The following is a 24,448-nucleotide window of genomic DNA, read 5'->3' on the forward strand; positions in this document are numbered from 1 at the left end:
TGTCGCTTCTGCTCGATTAAAATCATCAGATGATGATTGGACGGGGTATGGGGTATGGGGATGGGATGACATGGTACCAGCAGCAGCAGCAGCAACAGCAACAACAGCAGCAATCCTACTTGCAACATCTGCAACATGGCACTGCAGCAACATTTTGCAATTGCTGCATACAAATCACGCTTCCCGCAGATCAATCAAAAACAACTGACAACTGCCCTCCGAAAGGTTGCCACAATTCAATTGAGTTCGAGCTGCCCCCCCACTAGCCCACTACCCACCCCCTCTTACCGTACCATCTTTGATTCCATTTCCTTGTGCTTTTGCTACCGCCCCCCTTCCCCCTCCAGTTTCTCTGTCTCTTTTCTCATAGACACGACAGCAACATGTTGCCGTCTGCTCCTCCGTTTTACTGTTACACTCAATTCGTGAGGGCGGCCCAGCCACGCCTCTGCGCCCATCAGCACCACCGCCAGCCCCTCCCACTGGCAGCCCAGTCCAAAAATCGTGTCTGGCATTGTGTTAACTTCATTGCTCTCCCTATTTCTGTTGCTTTCTTTGGCATACCCTTTGGGGAGAGGGCTGGGATTGGGTCTTTGGGACTTGAAGGTGATTTGCTGTGTGTGCAAAGCAAAGACAATTTTTTCCATTTACTATTCTTTGTAGATAAATGTAGATATTCTGGAACAGCATCTGAATTCAAGTACTATAAAGCCTTTCCCAGTATCTGCTGTCTGTTTTCATTCTAAGTTTTTTTATTGTATTCACATGAATTAAGGAACCATTCATAGCTAAGATCAAAGAATGGCAATGGCGCACACCTTGCTAAAATTATGAAAAATAGTTCCATCGAATAGTATTTTGCTCTCATTCTCTTCGTTAGACAGAAGGCAATAACAAAGCGCTCCCAGGTAACTTTTTGACTCACATTTGACATTTGGTAAGTGCTGTATAATCATTTCTACCATTTGCAATTTAATTTTTAGTGTACTTACACTAAAAAATAAAAATAAAGCACACCTATTACTTTGTCCATAAGGTAGTAAATAAATAATAAATTAAATAATTAATAATAATAAAATAAATAAATTCAAGAATATTAAATACAATACATAAATCCATGGGTAGCTGCTGCAGCGAAATCTGCTTGCTGGGGATCGGAGAACTAATCAATAACACGATTAATATAAGCAAGAAATATTTAAAAAATTTCCCATATTAAAATGTTTGCAGAGTTTGGATTAAAAGCCAATACAAAGAAACTTGTAAAATAAAAAATGCAAAATGTTTCCATATTACAAAAAAAAAACAATAAATTAAAAATCGGAATACTACAGCAATGTCATACATAGCCATATAACGATCTGTCGATCTGTACAGGGTAAACTAAACTTCAAAACTTCGTTCATTGCTGCCCCTCTCAGTGTTCCGTCTGTCTGCTTGTCTTTGCTTTATTTGGTTGCTCCCTTTCCCTGTTGCTCTGATTGCAATGTTGCCTGGCTGAGGCTGATGTGCTGATGACTTTTGATGTGTTCATCAGCCAATCACGACACGAAACAACAACAGGAATCAGCAGGAGCAACAGCAACAACAGCAACAGCAGGAATCAGCATTCCCCCTGCAGGAGGAAGGGTTTAACATTTCTTTCGTTCAACAGTAAATTAAAGAGGCGCGAAAATTGCCTGCAAGCTGTGTGAATGGGAATTGCGAGACTCCAGGGAATCGTGGAATGGGAATGGGAATGCGAATAAAATTGCCGCAGCAACAAAAAAAAAAAATAAAGACAAAGGACCCCACAGTCAGCGAGCCAGAGGTAAGACAGAGAGAGAGGTAGAGAGGCAGGGGGCAAGCCTAAACAGGCGTCCGAGTTGCTAACAAGATGCGCGCAGTCAGCGACAAACGGCAACAGCAACAGCAACAGACACAGCAGCAGCAGCAGCAGCAACAGCAACAGCAGCAGCAACAAGCAGTTAACAGAGAGCGAGAGAACAAAGCCAAAAGGCCGACACGCAAAAGGAGTCCAAGCATCCACAAGAGGAGTCGGACTCGGAGTCGGAGTCCAAGCAGCAGCCAAAAAGGAGCAGCCCAGGGAACCGAAACCCCAGCATCATCATCGACTGACTAACAAAGCGGCAAGCCAGACACATCATTACCTACCAATTAGGCCCCAAAAAGTGTGTGCGTCTGTGTGGCAGCAGGGGGAGAGCAGCCAGGGAGGCAGGCAGGCAGCAGGACAAACACGAAGGCCCCAAAAGCCAGAGGATTGGAGGCTGCTTGCTGCCTGCTGCCTGCTCATTTGGTGGCACAATAAACGTTTACAACGTTGCGAATGAGTTGGGTTTTGGCGGGGCATGCGGCAGCAGGAGGCAGGAGGCAGGAGGCAGCCAAGTGACTGACAGGCAGCAAATAAGCCATAAATGCAGGGAGGCCAAAAGCACAAAGCAGCAGCAGAAGCAGCAGCAGAAGCAGCAGCAGCAGCAGCAGAAGGAGAGAAGCAGAGGGAGAAGGAGAGACGTGGGCTACCTGGGGGTACTGGCATGGGCTACCTGCGCCTTGCTGTGGGGGGCTTTCTGGTGGCTGCTGCTGCTGCTGCTGCTGGGATGATGAAGTGCAAAGTGCCTGCTAACAGCTTGTAATGAGGCGGCAACCAAAAGGCATGCTCTTTTATGCAAAAAAAAAAAAAGGAATACAAATAAAGAGAGAGGGAGAGTGGGGGTGTGGCAGGGGCAGGGATAGAGCACACACCACTGACTCGACAATATCCTTGTGGGGGGGGGGCTGCTTCAATTTCAATTCGCTTGCTGATTGAATTTCGCACTGGATTTGTACAAATAAAAGCCAAACAAACAAGCCAACAAAACCCAAACAGGCAATCATTGAGGGAAACAAGCAACATGATTGGTTGATTGGGATGATGGCTACAGTCCACACCATCCATCCAGCCATGGGGAGAGCAGAGCAGAGCCATAACCCATTGACGAGGGTCATTCGTGCGTGATTTAAGCCCCCAGGCAGCGGCTAAGCCAACTGCAAACAGCAATGAGAGCGGGAGAAAGTGTGAAAAGCAGAAGAGGGAAATATGGAAGAAATAGTAGCAAGGGTAGAGGTTGAGGGAAAGCAGAGCAAAGTTAGATGACAAGCGGAAGAGCTGGCAAGGCATCCACGGGCAAGGGTTTGCCGCCCGTGGATTCTCTGTGGGCTGAGCAGGAGAGAGAGAGACCGAACTAATTGATTAAACATTGACAGAAATGTGTGCCTTATTTTTATAGAAAAGGATCAATCAGTAGCAAACCACACAGCACGAATGAATAGGGACAAGTGAAGGATGTCCAAATGCCAAGGAAATGGCAAAGCCTGAAAGGAGGCAGAACTCCTTCAATCAAAACTTTTCAGATGTTCCCATTCAGGGAAGTTGAGGCTGAAATATGCCGGCAGGTTTCAGGGAAATTCCCTTCTTCAATCACACATTTATGGAGAGTTTTATATTGTGTTAATCATACATAAATAATCAGTAATAGAGTGATGGAAGCTGAAGCGGAATTATCTCAGATGATTGAAGGACAGCTGAGGAAATGTAACCCATCCACCCTCGCATATTTATAGTTCATTTCTATAATAGTTATCCCTAGAATAGACTGCAAAATAAAGGATCTCAAAGCAGTTCAGGAAATGATCAAGTCATAAGTTCTAAAGGCGTTAAGGCTGCGCCACTTAAAAGGGTCTGAGTCATCAGAGCCCCTCAAAAATAATCCATATACCCTGTAGCATATAGGCGTATGAGTATACCCTTAATATGCCTGTTTCATCACCCATTATAAGGTGTAGATTTGACTACTAATTAAAAGCTGAATAGCTGGCGCCTAATAAGTGAAATTTTTAATCTTTGAAGTTGTGAAATTTTCGCTGTTATTTGAGTTCAATTTTTCTATGATTTAAATCAAATTAATACAGAAATATTTAGCACGCTTTCCTCTGTTTAGTTAGCAGAGTTTCCATTGGTATTTGAGTTCAATTTTTCTATGATTTAAATCAAACTAATACACAAATATTTATGCCGCTTTCCTCTGTTTTCTTAGTAGAGTTTCTTCTTTATTCTCTGGACTATTCTACAAATAAAAAATATATATATCCCTCTTATTGCATTGCCTTTTCCAACCATGAATATCTAAGATTTCCCTAAAGTTTAAAAGTGGCAACCGAAGGCCTCCCAAAAGCTGCACAGATAGTTAGATATTCCATGCAGCAAATAAAATGTATACTATTTTAACAATAAATTACGGCCTGAAACCCCCTACGGATATCCCACCCCCCCCGAATATCGACAGAGAAAGGGAGCAGCCGTGGCCTTGGCAGTAACACAGCCTCGTAATCCTTTTTGTGGCGCGGCATTTATGAAATGTATTCTCTCTCCTTATCGCTGGCCACAGATCACAGCTGGTGGCTCCTGGTACTCCTCTTCCTCCTTCCTCCGTTACTCTGGCCTAAGTCCTGACCCTGGACCTGGCCCTGGCCCTGTACTCTGCCCCCCACTTGCCTCGCCAGATGACGCTGGGCGATGGGCGCTGCTGATGATGATGAGTTCGACTTGGGGCGGGCCTTTGGTCATAAAATGTTCGGGCCGCACACAAATTCAAGTTCTTCCTTTTTTTAGGGGGGGGGGCACTGGGCGCCTTCGTCCTTGTCCTTGCGGTTGCGCACACAAAAGGAGGAGGAGGAGGAGTGGGTGGGTGGGTTGGGTGGTTGTTCTCTCTCACACTTTTTGTGTCGTGCCGTGGTTTGTGTGTGGCCATAACACCAAAACGCAATCCTTTGGATAAATTTTCTTATCTTTCGTCGACCAGACGACGATATTATTTTTAATACAACACAACCAAAAATTTGTATGCGTGTGTGTGGCTCGTATATGTATGTGAGTGTATGCGTGTGTGTGTGTGTGATTTATGTTGTAATTTTTTTATGTATATGGCAGGCATTATACGACTCTTTATCATCATTCTTTGTGGCACACAGGAGCAGCAGCAGCAGGCAGAGCAAAGGGTGCAGCACTTTCTTGCACGAAATTTGAATTTGAAATGTGACTCAAGAATTTTGGGAGCTATAGCTATGATGACCCCTTCTTTGGGGACTTTATGGTGTTGTTTTTTTTTTAAGTTTCAAACTATAAACGGAAGGAATTTGAAGAATACTGGATGGATAAATAATGCGGGTCTATTTTTTGGAGTGAAGAAGAGAACCAATTAGAGATCTGTTACAGTCCTGAACAGCAAAGAGTAAGATATCTCTTTTGATTGCTGCTTAGAGAGAATAATCTGCAGAAAGAAGTCAACACTTTGATTCCCAGATATTTCGTTCTGCGAATAAGCCCAAAGGTGCAATGACTTTAGTCAAACCAATTTAAACTGCAGCTCCCTTTAGAAGATTATTTACTTTACATTATGTATATCTGTTCATAGTTTTTCCCCAAGACTGGCAGCTTAAGAGTTCAGAGTTTCAGCAGTTTGTATATAAAAATAAAAATATTCTATCATCATAATTAGCATATAGATATATTATTCCACCTCCTTCTTATTTGCCACAGTTATTTTCAATTATATTTCCCTCAAATCAAACCTCTCATGTGGGCCCCCACTGCGTATGCGTAATATTTTCTACCCGAAAAAAAGCGACGCCACAGAGGGGTTAAGGGGTTGCGGTGGGCTGCGGTGGGCCATAGGGGTACGAGATATGGTAAGAGGCATGTTGATGGAACGCTAATGATAACGCAGGTGAGTCGTGAGCGCCGTGTAATGGTTTTTTTTTCCTCCCCCCGCCACATTGCAGCAGTTGCCTGCCTGCCTGCTGCCCGCAGCAAATGCAACGTTGCCCCCCCCCGCTCGAAAAAAAAGAGAAAACTTTGTGGGTACCGCACACACCGCACCCCTCTGATACCCACCCGTTTCGTAAAGCTCTTGAAGCTTGAACCTTGTCAAATGATTAATTACATGCCGAAAAGCTATCTAACAATTTGACTTGATGTCGGAGTGTGGTGCTGCGTGTGGGGTTTCTCTCTCTCTCTCTCACTCACTCTCTGGGTGGATTGTGCAGAGGATTGTCATTAAGCCAACGGGCAGGCAACCACAGGGGCAGGGAGGCGCTAGGGAGACATAATAAAAAATTATGCCATAGATAAAATGCCATTAGAGAAGCAGAGAAAGAGCGAGAGATAGAGCGAGCGAGTGAGAGGGAGACACACACATGCCATGTGTGGAGTGGGGCTAGCGGGTCACCACTTAGCGCCATTAGAAGGCAGCCAACAAACCGCAGGGCGGGGGCAAACAACAAGGAGGAGCAGGCAGGCAGGCAGGCAGAGGCAACCAACCAAAAAGCCAGGCCAGGACGGGCTGTGGCTTGCTGCAAGTATGCAATTCTGCAAGATAAGCCAAAGCATTCATGAATTTCATAGATAAAAACCCCCAGTGTACACACACACACACACATAAGCATACACACACACAGAGAGAGAGAGGGAGACACAAAGATACGACTAGAGGCAAGGACAGGCGCACAGGGAATACAGGAAGGACAGGGACAGGGACAGGCGCTTACAGTACATTGCACAGCAGCAGCATCATCAGTGGCAAGAAGAGCAGCAACAGCAACAACAGCAGCAACAGCAAGAGGAGCAGCAGCAGCAGCAGAGGAGGAGGAGCAGCAGCAGCAGCAACAGCAAAAGGAGGAGGAGAGAGCAGCAGCAGCAGCAGCCACAGCAAATGAAGAGCGCCAAAAGTGAGCAACGTCATCATCATCATCATCATCATCAGCAGTAGATGCAGCAGCAGCAGCAGCAGAGGCAGAGACAAGTGTAGCAAGTGTGGCAGCAGCAGCAGTGGCAAGCAGAGTGCCATCAATAGCAAGCCACAAAACAAAAACAAACACAAAACATCAGAGGCCAAGCAGCAGAGCCAAAAGATATCAGGAAGATGGAATACCCTGTGCCAGGAGTGGCAGGAAATATCCTACAGAATTCAATGAAGGATCCAATGACGGGAATCATTGAAGAGTCACACGAAAGCACGATCAATCACATGATCAATCTTCACAGGAAAGAGACAAGAAGCAGCAAAGGCATACGCATATGGTATGCCCTGCCAAGAACTAGTACAAATTTCATTAGAAGAATCTAAAAGTTGCACCAAGAGTAATCAACAAAAAATAAAGGAAATAGTAGCATTGATAGGGGAAATGATATCCAATGCACAATCCATCCTAAAATAGGCACACAAAGGCAGGGAATAATCCACAGAAATTATATAAATATGTACGATCCTTTCAGTGTTCAAAGGCAGGGAATAATCCACAGAAATCGAAGAAATATGTATGATCCTTTCAGTGTTCTCTGGATACCAGATACCAGCAAAGATACAAAGCAGCAGCCATAAATTAAACCACAAAACCAAACCAAAGATCAACTGCCACTAAAGTTAATGCCAATCCATGGAGCCAAGCTAACTAAATGCAAGTGTACGAGTGCAGAGCTCGCGTATCTATTGGACACAAAGTGTGGCACAGCCAGAGCACAGTTGCAGGATGGAGTGCGAGTGCGAGTGCCAGGGCCAGTGCCAGTGCGGTAGGTGGGTGGGTGGCAGGAGGGCGAGGGCCCCCAAGGAATGTGCCACACTTTTTCTCTGGCTCTTTCTCACTCTCTCTCCCTCTCTCTCTCTCTCTCTGTGTCTATCGGTGTGTTCCTGGGTGCCGGGTTCGCTTGGCCGTCGCCGTCGCCATGGAGTGTCAACAGCCAGATAAAGATTAGCCCAACAGACAAACGCCCACTTTTTTTTTAGGCAAACTGTTACGCCCACTGGCCACTCGACTCTCTGGGCCTCCTGCCTCTCCTATCCCCTATCTGGTGTGAGAGCGAGTGTGTGCGGCTGCTGCTGCCGCTGCTGCTGTGGAATATCTTTCACTGACGCAGCACAAAAACGGGCCACGTGGAAGGGCTGCGATAGGAGCGAGAGAGGCTGCTGCTGCTGGATGGACAGTGGGGCGGGGGCGAGGCGAGGCGCGGAGAGAGGCGCTTCAATTGCCCGCCCGTTTTTCGGCGGGGAAAGGATTATTAATGATGAATGCTTGAGATGGCAGCGAAATGGTGTGGAATGTTGCAGGTTAGATCAAAAAAGCGACAGGAACGGTTTAAGCAGAAAGACAGCGGGCTAGAAAGGGTGCATGGTAGTTGATAAATGATTCCCCAAAAATGAATCAAATATGGAGGTTTTTATAGGAATTCAAGGAGATATGTATCTACAGTAATCTCTCTTACCAAAAGATAGCAATTTGCAGTTCCCCAATAATCCCTAGAAACATCTAGAAATTCTATTTCGCAATTAATTTTATTCACAAATATTCAACTTCCCACAGAAGTTCGCCCCATAAGATCTACGAAGATCTGGCAGCTGAATTTCTATAGAAATTCGAAGCATTAAAGTTGCAGGAAAACACCCACAAGAAACCAATGAAAGTTTAAAAATTCGAAGCCATGGAATTTGTTAGCTTTATTCTCCAGAAAACAGTAGCCAGAAAATATAGAAATTTATAGATACTCGTTTAAACAATAGTCCCAGCTCCCATGCTTATGAACGCTTACTAAGTATTAAGCGTGCCCAAAGGATGAAATATTCAAAAGATCTCAAGACTAAAGGACTATTTCCATGAGAGTATCGTTCCACAGGAAAATTTATATTTTATTTATATTCCCTGTTATCAGAAATAGTGTCACCCGCAGTCCGCTCCTGTCCAAAATAGAGCACACGGGAAGGCACAGCAGGCGGCGAAGGCAGAGAAAGGCAGCGAATACGGTAGCAAACAGAGGGTTGAGATGGGATGGGATGGGATGGGATGGGATGGGGTGGTGTCATGGGTTCATGGCAGACATCGTCGTCTCAATGACGTTGACATTGCCTGATGATTATGAAGTGATATGAAATTGATGCCAATGATGCCCCAGGCCAGGCCACCAGAAGAGTCAAGTCAAAATACATATCCCGGGGTGGTGGGGGGAAGCAAAAGAAGGATGGCTGAGTGAAAGGCCACGAGCAGTACCCAGGGAAAGGGGTGACAACAAACAGAGAGAGAGAGAGAGAGAGCGAGAGAGGGAGAGAGCGAGAGAGCGAGAGAGGGAGAGAGAACTTGACCCGTTGTCATTTCCTGCAGTCCATCGTCGAAGTGACTGAAACGACGAGGGTTGTGTGTGGCTTGTGGCAACCTGCCCTCCCTTTTTGGCTGCTATTCCGTTTCCATTTTGGGTGGAAGGGTTCATTTGGAGGCTTAGGGTTTCTGAGGTTTTCCCGCTGAGGTCCTGCTGAAGGTGTCAAAAATCACCAAAAACCGCAGAGAGCCACTGCTCTATGGAGGGGGTAGAACAGGGGTAGTGGCAGTGGCAGGGGTAGCTACGCAGTGTCACTGCACTGATAACAACAACCAGAAAAAAGTTGTATTAAATTAGAGAGCTTTCTCCTGTGTTCATCTTTTTTGGGATTAAATTTTTATTGGCAAAATATCAGCAGCCCGCAGAATGCCAGGGAAAAGCGATGCTGGAGGGGGCGGGGGAGGAGGAGCAGGGGGTGGGTCTACACATCGAGGAAATTTATTATTGGGGCATTAACGGGTTATGTCTGATGGAGAGCGTGCGGGGGGGGGGCAGAGACAGTGTCTGTTTCCCTGCATTCGAACAGATAAGAATTTATTTTTTGGCTTTGGCCCATTTCGTTTAAGCTTAAACTTATCGCGGATTGAACAGTGGACAGCGGGGCTGGCGGCACATCGAAGGGGTTGGGTGGGAATGCAGGGTATAGAGGATAAAGGATAGGATGGATAGGAGTTTAACTTGCTGCAGGATGTTGCTGCTTCAAGGGCTTGGTACGTACCTCTGCTGTCAACGGTCATCTCTTCTGTGGTATCGGAACAATCACCTGAAACAGGGAGAGCACAATGTTAGAGATTGTTAGAGACACAGAAAGAAGTTGGTGACATAAATGGAGGAGTTACAAATATTATAGATACATTTCTTTAGGGAAAAAATTAAAAGATTTCAAGGCAATATATTTGAGCACAGAGAATGGGTAGGAGGTGACCAGAACCAGCACAGGAGAACAATTAGAGCTGCTAATTTCAGAGTTAAATATCGTAGAACTGCAAATCTTACAAATACACATCTAAGGGATAAAAAGCGATTGATAAATTTCATAGAAATATCTATAGGGTGGAGCCAATATCCAAGGCAATAATTTAGGGGTATATATTTCCCACGCTTAGAGCATTTACTCATAGATAAGGGCCATTAATGAGGGCAGAAATTATGAAGCAAATTTAAATTTTGCCTGGCAGATACTTAAAAGGGATCTTTTCCTCCGAAAATGAATTGTTTGGAATACTTTTTGATGGTAATCTTTCCTAACCAAATTTAGTATGTTGAAAAATGTGGAAAAATGCATGCAGACCTTTGGTGCATATAAATATATACATACATATCTGGTAAGAGATAATGGCTTCAGGGAAGGGAAGGGAAGGGCTTATGGGAAGCCTCAGAATGCTGCTTAGATCTTTCCCAATCAAAGAAAAATGTCTTGCAAATATAGTTAGCCCTTAAAAGTAATAGTAACTGATTATTTTCAGTAGATTGCTCGCAGATATTACTCTCAGCTGCTATGCTACTACGTTCCCCGCCCTCTGCACACCCTTCCATAATAGTTAAAAGATAATCCCCTGTGTGTGTGCTAAAGGGGATAACGATTACCCGCCCTATAGGCGATCATCATAATTGCTGTTCGAGTGAAACACTGTTTGTTTTCTGTGCTTGTCCTGTCCCCACCAGAAGCCGCCCCACCCCGCCCATTTTCTGTTCTGTTTCTAGTATCTTTGTATCTTTGTATCTCTGTTGTGTGTTTGTATGTGTGTGTTTGGGGGGCTACGCACAGTAGTCCCGTCCGTCGCCGAGGTTTGCCGGTGTTCAAGCGCGTCTCCAGTCCCATTACACAGCACTACACACCGCAGTACACTAGCCTACACACAGCACACACACACACACACCCCCTCCCCTTCCACACTCCCCACTCCCCACTCTGTACTGTGTACCCGTTGACTCGTCTTCGTCTTTCGTTTTGTGTGCTGTTTTTTTTCTCTCTCATTTTTTTGATTATATTTCGCTGATTATTCACTTCAAGGAATTATAATAACAATAATAACAACAATCCGCAGAATTCCTTCGTTTTTATTTCTCCTTCTTCCTCTGCCTCTTCTGCCTCTTCATCCTCTTCTGCCTCTTCATCCTCCTCTGCCTCTTCATCCTCCTCTGCCTCTTCTCATTCGCTTGCCACAGATTGCAGATAGCAAAGCACACACACACACACACATATGGCTCTCTCTCTCTGTGGAGCTCTCTGGCCATGGAATGAATGTGAAGCCACACAGCGCAGATAGTCGACTGATAAGCAACTGAAAGCTGGCTGGAATGGACTCGGACGCTTGGACTCACAGCCCAGCCGGACACACTCGCCTGAGCCCCACAGCTCCAACGTGGGGCAAAGCCAAGCCAAGCCAAGCCAAGGCAAGGCAGGGCAGGGCAACCTGAGGCCCCAACCCTTTCTCTCTCTCTCTCCCCTCAACGTGTGCGTCGAGGAGTCGTCTGAAGTCCAAGTGTTCGACAGCAATTGGCGGGATTTCATTCTCTTACCGCACACCCACACATCGGCAGGGCTTACAGGTTGCTCCGACTTTTTTGGCTACCACTCAAAGGGGAGCTTCTTCTTGGTGGGAAATCATCTTTTATATGTTCCCGTTTAGTGGGTCATTTGTTGGGGACTTGAGAGGGGGCTGGGACTGCTGCCAGAGTCAGAGTTTAAAGTTTAAGCTTGGCTCTGACTGTGGCTTTCATTTTTATAGTTTTCCGATCTTTCCATCCCAGTCGATGATTCATCTTTGCATGGGCTCGATCTTTATCATTTGTTGGTTGCATCTCCTTTTGATTTTAATCTTTATGTTACTTGTTCTGTTTTCTAGGATTTCTTTATAGATTTTTGTAGTTTTATGGGGCAGTTCTGCCTCCGATTTAGCCCCACTAGCCACATAGATTTCTGCGACTATACATCTTATGGGTGTATCTATGCTAAAGGTATCTGCAACTGTCTGCTAGCCCTAGTATCACTTTAGCTAATGCCCAGCGCTATTTGGTTCATGTTTAAGGTAATTTAATGGCTTCCATTTCATTGTTTCTGCGCTGTTCGTTCTGGCCTGTTGTTCAGCTTACATCTGTGTACTCATAAACTTGCTTTAATTTCCGCTTAACTTTGTTTACATATGTACTATACAAAGATCCCTTCCGTTCCAGTGAATCATTGCTCCAGCACTACTTTTACACTGAAAATAGTCCCAGTCCCATGCCAGCTTTTTGCTGGATTTCTTCTGCCTTTCTACCATGCCCAACCTCATCAGCATCTTTACGCTTTTATCCAGCTTTAACCTGCAGTTTAACAGCCACTTCTCTCACCTCTTGTGCTGCTGCTTAGCATTGTTGTTGTTGTTGTTATTTCCCAGGGTAGCGGCTAATCCGAGGTTTATTTTTTCTTTGTTTTTTTTTTTTTTGTTACTTTTTGGCTTCACTTTTGATCACACACATGTTGTTGTTGTTGTTTTTTTTTGTCGTGTGTTAGCATTTCATTCACTTGCCATTATTCACTTGGATATTCATTCGCACTCACTTGCGACTCGTTTCGCACTCACAACTAACACTCGTATTATTCAAATTTTCGTATTTAATATGAGGAACGTGATGATATCTCTATCTTTTGCCCTGTGTGTGTCGTGTGTCGAGTGTCCGCTTGCTGCTCGGTCCGCGTTCTATGGCAAACTGAAACTCGGGGCACGGCACCAGGCAGCAGGCAGTGGCAGCAGCAGCAGCGGTTCAGTGTCAGGCGCTGCTGGGGCGGCCGGCACGGCGGTGAGTAATGAAATTTTCGTGTGCGCCTGTATCTGTATCTGTGTGTGTGTGTACGAGAGTATCTGTGTGAGAGATATAAGAGAGATACCGAGAGTTGGCCGAATCGAATGACGACGACGACGACGACGAACCGAGCGACCGGCAACGGGCGCTGACGAGGCACAGCTGATGTTTGTTGATGCCGGGATGTGGCTGTGGCTGTGGCTCTGTGTCTGCTGTTCTGCTGTCTGTGGATATATATATTGTATCTTGTGGATGTGGACGTTGAGGAGGTTTATCTTTCATTTGCCAGTGTCTGCCAGAACGTCTATCTGCTGCCCTATCTCTGCCTTCAGTCGCACTCAAGAGTCTCTCTCTCTCTCTTTGTGGCTCTGTTTCTCTTTGGATTTGGATTCGTATCTGCATCCGAAACACTCGCAGTCGCAGTCGCAGTTTGCCCGGCTCCTCGGTTCGCTGCCAACTGAAATAAGATATCTTCCACACACACACAGCCGCTGCTGCTCCCAGCTCTCTGCTCACAGCTCTGCTGCCTCTGCTGTGCTGCCTCTGCTGTGGTCGACTTCCTTCGTCGTCGGTTCGAAATTATTCGAAACAAAAACTGATAAAGCACTGATAAGGAGAGCGCGGTGCGGCGCGCAGTTAGATAACATCGCGAGCAGCGAACAGCGAGCGAGCGAATGAGTTGGGAAGGCGAGCCAGGCCAGGCCAGGCCAAGCCAAGCCAAGCCAAACCAACCAACCAGCAGCGGCAACAAACGGATACACACACATGCACACAGTTGCAGATACAGATACAAAGATACATTTGGCTGCGGAGGGGTGTGTTGTGCTGTGCTGTGCTGTGTGTTGGCTGTGCGAGGAGATGCTTGCGAGCGATATCGCGTCTACGGCTAATGGAATTCTGATTATTGCTTAGTGATAAGCGTTTTGTGTTTAATTGTATCTGTGTATCTGTATCTGAGAAATGCACATGAAGCGAAACAGAGAACGGTGCACAGCGCATGGGAGGCAAGCAGTGCGGAGGGGGCAGCAAGGGGAAGGAAGGCAGCACAGTGGAAGTGGAGTTACGGCTACAGTGGAATGGATCTGTTATCATTCGTTGGACTTATTCCACCTGCTGCAATCCCCCCCTCCCTCCATCCAGCACATCCACTTCCACTTCCACATCCCCCCCTCCAGCTATATCTCTTCTGTATCGGTATCTCCACATCTGCATCATCTCATTCTCTCTCTCTCTCTCTCTCTCTCTTTAGTTGTTGTTTTTTTTTTTGGGCTCTCGGGGGCTTTTGTTCAGCTTTTCCTTCATTCCTCTCTGGCTTATAATCGCGCAGCGTTGATCTATCTTTATGTCTGCCCTCCCAGCCACTCTTTTCCTTCCCCCCCCCAACTCCTTGCTCTTGCTGCTGCTCCTCCTCTGATGCTTATCGGCGTTTGGTTTATTTCCATTTCCCTGGCAACTTTTTTTTTCTGCAGATGCAAAAACGTTTTCTTCTTTCTCAAGCGATAAGCATCTAATGGCAGCGCGCTCTCCCCCCCTATCTGTCTCCTCTCTCTCTCTTTAATCAGCTGTTGTGTCTGCATGTTGCGCATGCGTTGTGGCAAGCGTTAAATCCACCCAAAAACCCCCCACCCCGTCGTACTCCCTGCCATCTGTGGCTGCACCCTCCTTCCTGCTGCTGCTGCTGTCTGCCTCTGCCTCTGGCTCTGCCTCTCTATGACGATTATCTCGTTTGCCATTGTTGACTTTTAATTAGATTCATTAAACGTGCCGCTTGCCGTTTGCCGCTTGCCACCAGCCACGCACCCAACCCCCCCCTGCTGCCATGTGACACCCCTTCATTGCACATCATTGCATACGTTGCGACTTTGGTGTACCCTAGGGTATATACATATATATATTAGGGGGATATTGATTGGATTGTTACCTAGTTGCATGTGAAATATATTTAAATTAAATTAATTATTATTAATTAATATAATATAATATAATAATTAATAATAATTATTATTTAAATTATCTAGAAATTGGAGAAATTTAATTCTTAAAAATTTTTTATTTCAAATATTTCCTTTAGAGTTTGGCAGTAAAATTATGAGCATGATTATTTCGAATATTCTTGTGAAGATTTATACATAAATTCATACTATATAGAAACTGAGTAAATTATATCTTGATGTCCCATCAAGTGTGGCTTGGCAGTATCTTGAATTTAGGGTTCATTTTTTGCCATAGCCCACAACTGATGATCCTTCTACAAGGTTATAGCTACACCCACTCATCTTACTTTCATATGTGTCTGTTTGTACATTTTCCCTTTCCCAGTTACACTTCTCTGCCCCCCCAAGGGGTATCGCCATATTCGCTACACCTTTTTATTTTCAAATGACTTTCGCCTTTCCTTGCCTCTCCCTGTGTGTGTGTGTGTGTGTGTTGGTTTTCCCCTGTTTGTGTGTGTTAGAATATCGCATATTTTTCACATTTTGTGGGTGTTGGTTTTTCCTCTTTTTTTTTACCCCCCGCTTTTTTTTTTTTTTTTTTTGTTTCTGTTCCGCGCTTACGAGTATGCAGCGCGATAAACACTTCATGCGTGAATATCTGCAAAAGGTTCTTTTTTTTCTGTTTCTGTGTTGTTTTTGTTTTTGTTGATAAATGTGCCTGCCCCTCGCTGCGGCAACAAACAGTTGTTGTTCTTGCCGTTGGAGGTTGTTGCGGGTTGTTCCTGGTTGTTGGTGGCTTGTTGCTGGGGTGTTGAACTGCCGCTAAACACTTGGTGTGGCAAGGTTCGAACCGAAGGTTCAATGAGTAGAAAGGTAAAGGGTAAAGGTGAGAAATGGTAAAAGTGAGTGGAAATAAACAAGGATTCCTTCTGCCTTACCTTCTCTTGTATACACCCTGCCGCCTGAGCCACACTTTTTCGGCCAATCTCTGCCTCTCTCTTTGTCTTTGGCTTAATCTCTGCTCCATCTCTATCTCTCTGCCTGTGTCTCTGTCTTAACAATTGTTTTGCAATTATGTTGCCACAAGTATCTTACACATGTCTCTCCGATGCGTGCGTCTGTAGCTGCCTGTGTGTGTGTGTGTGTTTGTATCTATGTGTGTCATTGTTGTTACGTGCTCATTTATTGACATAAATATGAACAAATGCGACAGATCAACGTCTGCTGATTACAGCAAACAGAAACAAACACACAGAAAACCCAGCAGCAGCAGCAACAGCAACAAAAATCGTTTTCAAGAAAATATGCTAAAAATAAAGAGAAAAACCAGCAACAAACAGAAAAAAATATGAAAGAAAACGCTTGAGCTTCGATAAACAAAACGAAGCTGCCGGTTACCCTTCAAGGCTGATCGTAAACATGATTGGGATAACTAACTAATAAGTAACTATGCGTACGTTTTTGCTTTTAAAAATTTAGTTGGCTTTTTTCTAGAATAAAAGGCGACCACTAAAGGTTTGCTCATAACAGATTGTTCCAATGGCAGTTGTAAATATGTATGATATAGTATATCGATCTCTCCGAGCAATTATTTGTATTATTCCGTACATTGTTTTAGTTATGCCCTGTGAAGAAAAGGGACTTGCTTTCACAGAAATAAACTCAGAGACAGCCGTATACTCGTACCTCGATTTTTTTCCTAACCAAACATTGATACAAAAATCAAAAGCTCTTCCTTCTCTGCATTGCAAAATTGTTCTAAAAACTCATAAAATATACACACTTCCGGGGTACAGGCTATCAAAAATGTAATTCTTCCAAAAGTCAATGCTGCGGGGTATCAAAATGTTTGCTGCAATTGCATATGACGCAGCACAGTACTCCCCCCTGTACTGCTCCATGCTCACACCCGCACACCAGACAGGCAGCGACGTCGACCTCGATGGCTCTCCGAACTCCGCGAGCATAGACGAAGCCACAACCGAAGCCACAGTCGAAGCTGAAGCTGAAGCTGAAGCCAAGCAGCGAGCCAGCGCGCCAGCGCGCAGATGCAACCGAAGCGATAAGATCCTGACGCTGATAAGGCCCAAAAGCAGCCACAGCAAGCGCACAGTTGTTGCTGTTTTTTTTTTGGGTTATTTCTACTTCTACTCGGGAATTGCTTTGTTTTGTTGCTTTGTTGCTGGTATACCCTGGTAATTGATGACAACGATGGTATATGGGTTTTATGGGGAGATATGCAATAGGAGCAGAACCCATTACAGAACCCACTGGGAAAGGCGAGAGCTACGGCAGATTTGAATGGTATGCTCTTATATGTAGTTATATTTCCTTTGAGTGCATTCGTTTACATAATCCCCAACATATTAATCGATAGACATTCATGCCCCTTTCACGTATCTACCGAATATCATTCCAGTCGCATGGTTATTAAAGTTACTCAGCTGTAACTATACTCAAATCGGAAGGAACTAATTTGGAGGTGAGGAACATCTGTGGGATGAAGGTTCTAGATATGGTGTTCACATTGGGTATGGGTCACATTTTGGGAGTATTTTACATTACGTATTTATTTACCCATATCATTAAATATTTAAAAATTATCCATATTGGATTGGATTTATATTAATTATATAAATAATAAATATAAATTTTATATCTCTTTTTCGAGCAATAAAAAAGAATTCCCTTTTAGCAGTAGTATTCATAAAATGTTAATCTAATTCCGAAATTGTTGCTGTATTGATCGGTTTTCAATATCATTATATAACAGTATATCCCAGGTATCCTTTAGTCGGAATATTGAACTCCTTTATCGCTTTTACTTGTTGTTTTACTCACACACTCCCCAGCGCTCTCTCTCTCTCTCTCCTTCTCTCTCACTCACTCTCTTTATCTGTCTGTCTCTTTCGTCGCTTTATTTCATTTCGTTCGCTTTTCGGTTAGATGGATCGTTAAGATTAGTCGCTGTTGTTGTTGCTGTTGTTGTTGCTGCTGTTGTTGTGATTGTGGCAAAGCATAAAGTAACAACACCAACAAAAACCAGCAACAACAACAACAATGAAAAAACATTTATCATTGAAATAAATCTACTCAACTTTTTGTTTTGTTGTTGTTTGTTGTTGCTGTTGTTTCTGCTTCTTCATGCCACAAAACTCCAAAAAACGAAACAAGAGAGAAGGCAACAATGAAGCGATTCGACTACAAAGATATCCTGCAATCTGTTTTTGGATTTCAGCATTTTGGCTTAATTTTATTTTATGGCTAGATAAAAGGTGTAAAATGTTGCAGTTTAATATATAAAATATTCTATATTCTGGAAATTAAAAAAAAAAGTAGGATCTACTCATTGAAATTTAATTATTCTGGCTTAATTTTTGTATGGCCAGGGCCATATACTATTCTCATTATCTCTAAGACAATATTCGCATAGATTTCGGTTTTATGTGTAGAAGCTAAAATGCTATCCGATTGTCTGCTTAAATTCGATTTCTGGGTAGATAATACATAGTTCTATTTACACATGTGAAAATTTTCAGATTAATATCTTTAATATTGCTGATTTTATTTTTTTAAATTTTATTTTGAATCATCGGAAAGTCACCTCATCGAAATAGGGTTACCAAAAGGTTTCCAATAGCCCTCGAGATGTTCATGCTGAAAAACATTGCCATACACAGAACTTTAGCTCTATGAAGTCTCCCAAGTTATTTTTTCTCGAACACAACATTCCCTTTGTACTCTACGATTAATGGGCATACAAATTGTTGCTGTAACTCGAAACGCGCACATTGAAGTCAGGTCTCAAAAATTGTATGAACGGCGGGAGTCTCATTCCACAGAAGAGGGGAGACGAAACGCCACTCATTCCCCCCCCCGCCCGAAGAGTGGAGTACGAGGGTCAGTGTTATATAATCAATGGAGCTGCTGAGCAGCGGCAGCAGAGTTGCTCAACACTCATTTCCTCTGAAAAACTGCTCAACCTTGAGTTTCCCCGCTTCGCTCTCACGCGGCAGCAGCAGCAGCAGGTGTTGAGCCGCTGACAGTGGCTGCCCCCCCCCCCCCCCCCCTGCTTATGAGGCGACTCCCCTGGGACCAGACAGGGCAGGGTGCCCTGCGCATATTTATGAAGTCTGACAGATAAGCCCCCAACAGAGCAGAAACGATGACTTCATTGTAGCGAAATTAAATCAATTAACATAAGCAAAAAGGTGTGAGAGCGAGAGTCAGTCAACCCACCTGCGTCTCTGTCTCTGTGTGGTGTGCCGTGCCCCACTTATCGCTGGCTGCCACCTTGCCACAGGAACAGAACCACAGGCCGCAGCTATAGATCCCACTCTCAATTGGCTTCTTCTTCTTGTTCGTTTGGTTGGCCTGGCCTTCTCTCTCGCTGCTAATCTAGCAATCAATCAAAGTGATTTAAATTTCATGCCGCGTATCTGCTGTTGCTGCTGCTGCTGCAGACCAGACAAGACCCACGATGGCATGGCATGCTAGTAGGGTACAGTACAGCCATGAGTGGAGGCAGAAAATATATTTCTGAAAATGCCGATTAAGAACTCAACTCTCGGCTGCTAGCTCAGGCTCAGGCGGCGGCTCAACTCAGTGTTGAGGTTGCAGGAATTATCGCTGGCAAACAGACGCCACAGACGGGTGGAAGGGGACAGGGTAGGGTAGGGGGTACAAGGAGTATGACAAAATGAAATGTCATATGATGATTCGTAAAATGAACATTAACCCTTTCCAAGAGCGGATAAATAGAAAGGGGAGTCACATTGACACTTTTAATATTAATGTTGATATTGTTATATAAGCTAGATATCTTCTAGCACAGGTGCCGTCAATATCTATATGTTTGTTTTATTTTGGAAACATTAAAAATAGATTTTCTTTGGTCATTGATCACGAAAAAGAAAAAAAAGAAACTTTTAACAGTTTCCCATACCGGGAATTGAACCCGGGCCTCCCGGGTGAGAGCCGGGTATCCTAACCACTAGACAATATGGGAGATGATAAATGTCCAGTCGAATTTCTTGAAAGACCGCTTGAAGAAATTCGGATTTATTTATAAAAAAAAAACAAACAAAAATATGTTTTGTGCAAACATGTGTATGTTTTAATATCAATAAATATTATTTCATATTAAAACCTATAATCGAAATTAAAAATATAAAAAAGTCATGAGGTTGAATAAAAATTTTAGTGGCTTCTTAAAAATTTAGAAGTGTTTTTTTAATGTTTAATGGATTAAAATAGATATAAATCCATAAAAATCAGCCAAATAACAAGATAAATTTAGGATTAAAATTATCAGTAATTCAGATACGTTTCTCTTGTGTCTCTTTTGTCCACGAATCTGTCCATCACAGAAAAATTCTGATATTCCTTTAGTTCTTGAAACGCTCTATACGAGTAGCTACCATATGCTGACGGAGCATCATTTAATTTAGAGAACCTCATGCTGGGCATGAGATGAAATTGATAGATAAACCAACTCATGTTGGATAATCTTTGACAGATTGATTTCATCCCTCATTTGACATACGTCTTTGATCTTTAGCGTTTCTGATTTGAATTATTCAATTATGCTCGTATGCAGATTGTATTTTCATCCCCACTTGATTTCAATCCAGCACATTGAACATTGAATGGGAAATGTGTCTCTTTTTTCTATCACTCTTTTGGAACTTCGTTTAGCATTAGTTTCCTGATAGTTCCACAAATTTATAAGAGTTTCGTTCCCATAAAACATGCTGCAAATGACTAAAAATAATCCCATACTCCTCAGGGATCATCTGAATCCCTCTCCACTCTCTGTTTCCTCTCCACTCTGCCTACCTTTAGTGACTCATCGATTATCCTACCAAAGATCTATCTTTAATCTAGAGGCAGCTTCTTCTACTTCTCCCAGCATTTGATCTACTATAAAACCCATACGGATACCCAATGGTTTTGCCCGTTTTATTGACCTCCTTTCTGAAGGCCTCTTCTACTGGTTGTTGGTGCCAGTGCCACCATTCGCGGCATTCGACTCTGCTAAGTGGTCATAAAATATGCTTAATGCATCATCAGGAAGCCGCCGCCACTGGGCCAGCCACTCTATGCGGGTGCCAACACTTGCAACCCCCCTGCCTGCCTGTGTGCCGCCTGCCTGCCTGCTGCCCCGTTCTAACTCATTCCCTTTTGCCCTTCTGGGGCGGCTCTTGCTCTCCTTTTCGGCCATCGTAAAAATTCCTTATCGCCTCAGAGCCGGAGCCGAAGCCGTAGACGGAGCCTCCACAGTCCGTTTGTTCGTTCGTTCGTTCAGTCATCCGTTGGTAAGTGCGAGATTAAAATATTGGATAAAGGCAGCAGCAGAAATGCACAGACCGAGTAGCGATAACAGAAATGGGAATGGAAATGGAAACCGTATCGTATCGTACATTCGTCCGTTGAGTTGAGTTGAGTTGAGGAGTTGCTGGAGGTTTCGTTTCGTTTCGTTCGCTTTCAAAATTATTTCCACGTTATCGACAACAACGGAGAGACTGAGAATGAGGCTGCCTGCTGCCTGGTTCTGTTTTGAATACGGCGCCCTCTACTCCCTTCGGACTATTCCCTCCTCGCCCTCTAACCACGCTGTCGCTGCCTTGGGCGCTCTCTCGCTCTCTCTCTCTCTCTCTCTTACTCGTAAGTGAGTGATAAACACGAGTTATCGCATCAATTAGTTCGGCGTCAAGTTGACGTCGTTAAAGGCAGCCCAGCAAAAACAAAAGCCACAAAGCGGAGACGCAGACTTCGGATCTCTCTCTATCTCTCTCTCTCTCCTGCTCTTACTGGGATTTAAATGAGCGAGCAGAGAAGGCGAAAGTCAAGCCATAATAAAAACCCCGCGCCCGTTCGTTCGTTCTTTTTTTTGTTTTCTGTGAGTTTCCTTTGGCGACATTCGTAATGTGAGAGAGATGACGCGGGCGCGACGGCTGACAAAAGTGACAATGATCCTATAACCGATATTGAGACAATCCCTGCCTCCCTCCCTCTAACCACTCTGACCCTGTCTGTCTGCCTGTCGCCTGTACGCAAATTGAGCTCAAAAGTGGCTTGTAAAACAGTAAACGGTTTTAGGGAAGGGTCGGCTCGGCTCGGCTCGGGGTCGGGAGTCAGTCGCCAGTCGCCAGTCATCAAATGAGCAAATGACGAGACTGCAAAGGAAACCAAAACCGAGACAGACTCGGACGGACTCGGACGCGCACCACGTAGGAGGGCTGGCTGTGCCTCAGGTAGAGAGATGCAGATACAGCACACGCCACAGCCACAGCCAAAGCAAAAGCCAAAGCTAATTGCTCTCCTGTATCTGTGTCTGTCCGTTGTACCCTGTCCTCTGTCCTGCCCACAGAATGTGCGCTGCGTCCTTTGACGTTCGCCTGTCAACGGCTTCCACAGTGCGTCAAAAGATCTCGAGTGGATAACGGGGGCCTCGAGACCGAGCAGCGAGACGACGACGACGACGACGATGTCGCCCGCTATCGCAGCCGGAAGTGCCATCATAAAAGGAAGGTGCAATAAAAATATTTTACACGCCTCTCGCCCGCTCTTCTCCTACCATTCTCTTCCTCGCACGGTATTCCTGCTCTCTCTCACACTCATCAGAATACCTCTTTTGGGTGCCTGACTACTTGATCAGCGCCTCAATTGGCAATCAGAAGTGGGAGGATATGGAATACCAAAGCATGTGACGAATTGGGAATACACTTACTTACAGATTAGGAATGGAGACTACAGTCTTAAGGAATGCTCACTGAAGGATTTGGAATTTTGAACGATATTGTAACGGATTTGCAAAGATTATAAAAGATCTAAAAAACGAATTTTTCCAAATGTTCTCAATTTTTAAATCTTCCTAACGATCTTTAGTGGACAGAATTAAATTTATTGAATGAAAAAGATAATAAATTATCTTATTTATCAGGGTGACGAATTTGATTAAAATCGAATAACAAATATTAATTTTGTTACTCCCTACTCAAAGAATACGAAATTATTAGGGATAGAGAGCGTGGGGATTATTCTATATCTTTATGAATCAATGTGGCGTCTGCTCTACCAAATATTATATCATAGAACATAGATATATCATTATTTTCAGTAATTTTTTCAGCATTATGTTACCTATAGTTCTGATCTTAGAGCAGACTCCTTCAACTTAATTTTAGGACTGAAATGTTGGCTAAATATATATATGGCTATTAATATTATTCTAGGCAGCAAAAATCACAAAATCAAACTAAGAGAATGAGAGCAAAAGCTTACGCCTTGATTGAATTTCCCTGGCTCCAACCTCTGCCCCCAGCTGTTGTACCCTTTCTGCCAGTGAGTGCCCAAACAATGTCTGTCTCAATCTGAGAGTGAACCTTCCTGCCCCTGCCTGATTCATTCCCGATTGTGCCATGCCAAGCCACACATATGCAGGGGGGGCCACAGTGTGTGTGTGTGTGTGTGTGTGTGTGTGGATAGATGACAACGTGCGACAGGGGAGACAAGGAGACGATGGCGAAGGCAGCAGGCATCAGGCATCAGGCATCATCGGAAACGCTGCTCTGTATGGGCTCTTATCAGTTGGCATTCCTTTTCCCAGTTCCACTTCTCTCTCCGAGTCTCAGAGTCTCAGTTTCAGTCTCTCCTGTGTGCCCCATCCTGCCCCCTGCAGCAGGCGGGCGCAACGGCAGAGTGAGTCACGCTCCGAAAGTGTTTTTGGGGTCGCACCATAAAAATCATAACCGTTTATATTCGCATGTGTGTGTGTGTGTGTGTGGCACCACCACCTACCCCGTCGTCATAAGTGCTTAGCCCCGAAGCGAGCCTTCGTTCTCCAGTCATCATCATCATCAGCCTCATCATCATTGTCATTGTCCTGCGCTCCTTGGGCACACGCATCCATCCTCATCCTAAAGATCTGTATCGCCCAGAAAGTTCTGGTCGAATAAAAAAGGCATTTGTCGTGGGCCAGGCAGAGCGAATGTTCGTCCGTTCCAGCGGGTCAAGGTTCAACTTTCCCCCTCCCCCAGGATCATAACAATTTTCGTAAATTACAAATTACTTACAGCAGCCAGCAGGGGAGGAGGCGGAGCAGCAGCAGCCAGGCAGGGGAGGAGGAGGAGCAGCAGCAGCCAGGCAGGGGAGGAGGAGGAGAAGGTCCATCGCATAAATAAAAGTCATGTTCATTAAAGCACGCACCAAAAACGCATGAAGGAGGCGGGCGGCGCTTATCCTTTATCCTGTTGCTGCTGCTGCTGCTGTGTGTGGCTGTGTGTGTGTCCTGTGACTGGGCCACAATGATAAATCCTCCAGAACTGCAGCCAAATGACAAACTGCAAGGCAGAATCAGAGTAGCGGCGGCAGCAGCCAGAGGAAGCGGAGGCACGCAGGACAACGCTGCAGCTGATAAGCAATGCTCACAGAGAGAGAGAGAGAGAGCGAGAGGGAGGGAGTGTCAGGGGGTAACAGGGAGATGTGTACGAGTGTGTGGCTTCAGAGTCTCCGAAAGCATTTGTCCCAGTGTAGCGGGCGGGAG

At 44.6% G+C, this 24,448-nt stretch overlaps 1 protein-coding gene and 1 non-coding gene across 5 annotated transcripts in view; both read right to left on the bottom strand.

Moving 5' to 3' along the window:
* Nucleotides 1-24,448, bottom strand: part of LOC111080009 (zinc finger protein ush) — a 79,234-nt gene that overhangs the window by 13,037 nt on the left and 41,749 nt on the right. For 2 of the 4 annotated variants that reach the window (XM_022375371.2, XM_041594809.1), the window contains exon 2: nucleotides 9,897-9,941. In XM_022375371.2, coding sequence (XP_022231063.2) covers nucleotides 9,897-9,941 — 45 coding nt within the window. Of the gene's footprint in view, nucleotides 1-9,896; nucleotides 9,942-11,086; nucleotides 11,241-12,514; nucleotides 13,159-24,448 lie in introns of those variants that run through there. The other 2 variants (XM_022375369.2, XM_022375373.2) reach the window with 2 other exon arrangements.
* Trnae-cuc lies at nucleotides 19,838-19,909 on the bottom strand. Its single transcript has one exon. It is a non-coding gene; the product is annotated as a tRNA-Glu (tRNA).

Source organism: Drosophila obscura, unplaced genomic scaffold (genome assembly GCF_018151105.1).
Source record: "Drosophila obscura isolate BZ-5 IFL unplaced genomic scaffold, ASM1815110v1 contig_37, whole genome shotgun sequence".
In the NCBI taxonomy this organism is placed as follows: domain Eukaryota; kingdom Metazoa; phylum Arthropoda; class Insecta; order Diptera; family Drosophilidae; genus Drosophila; species Drosophila obscura.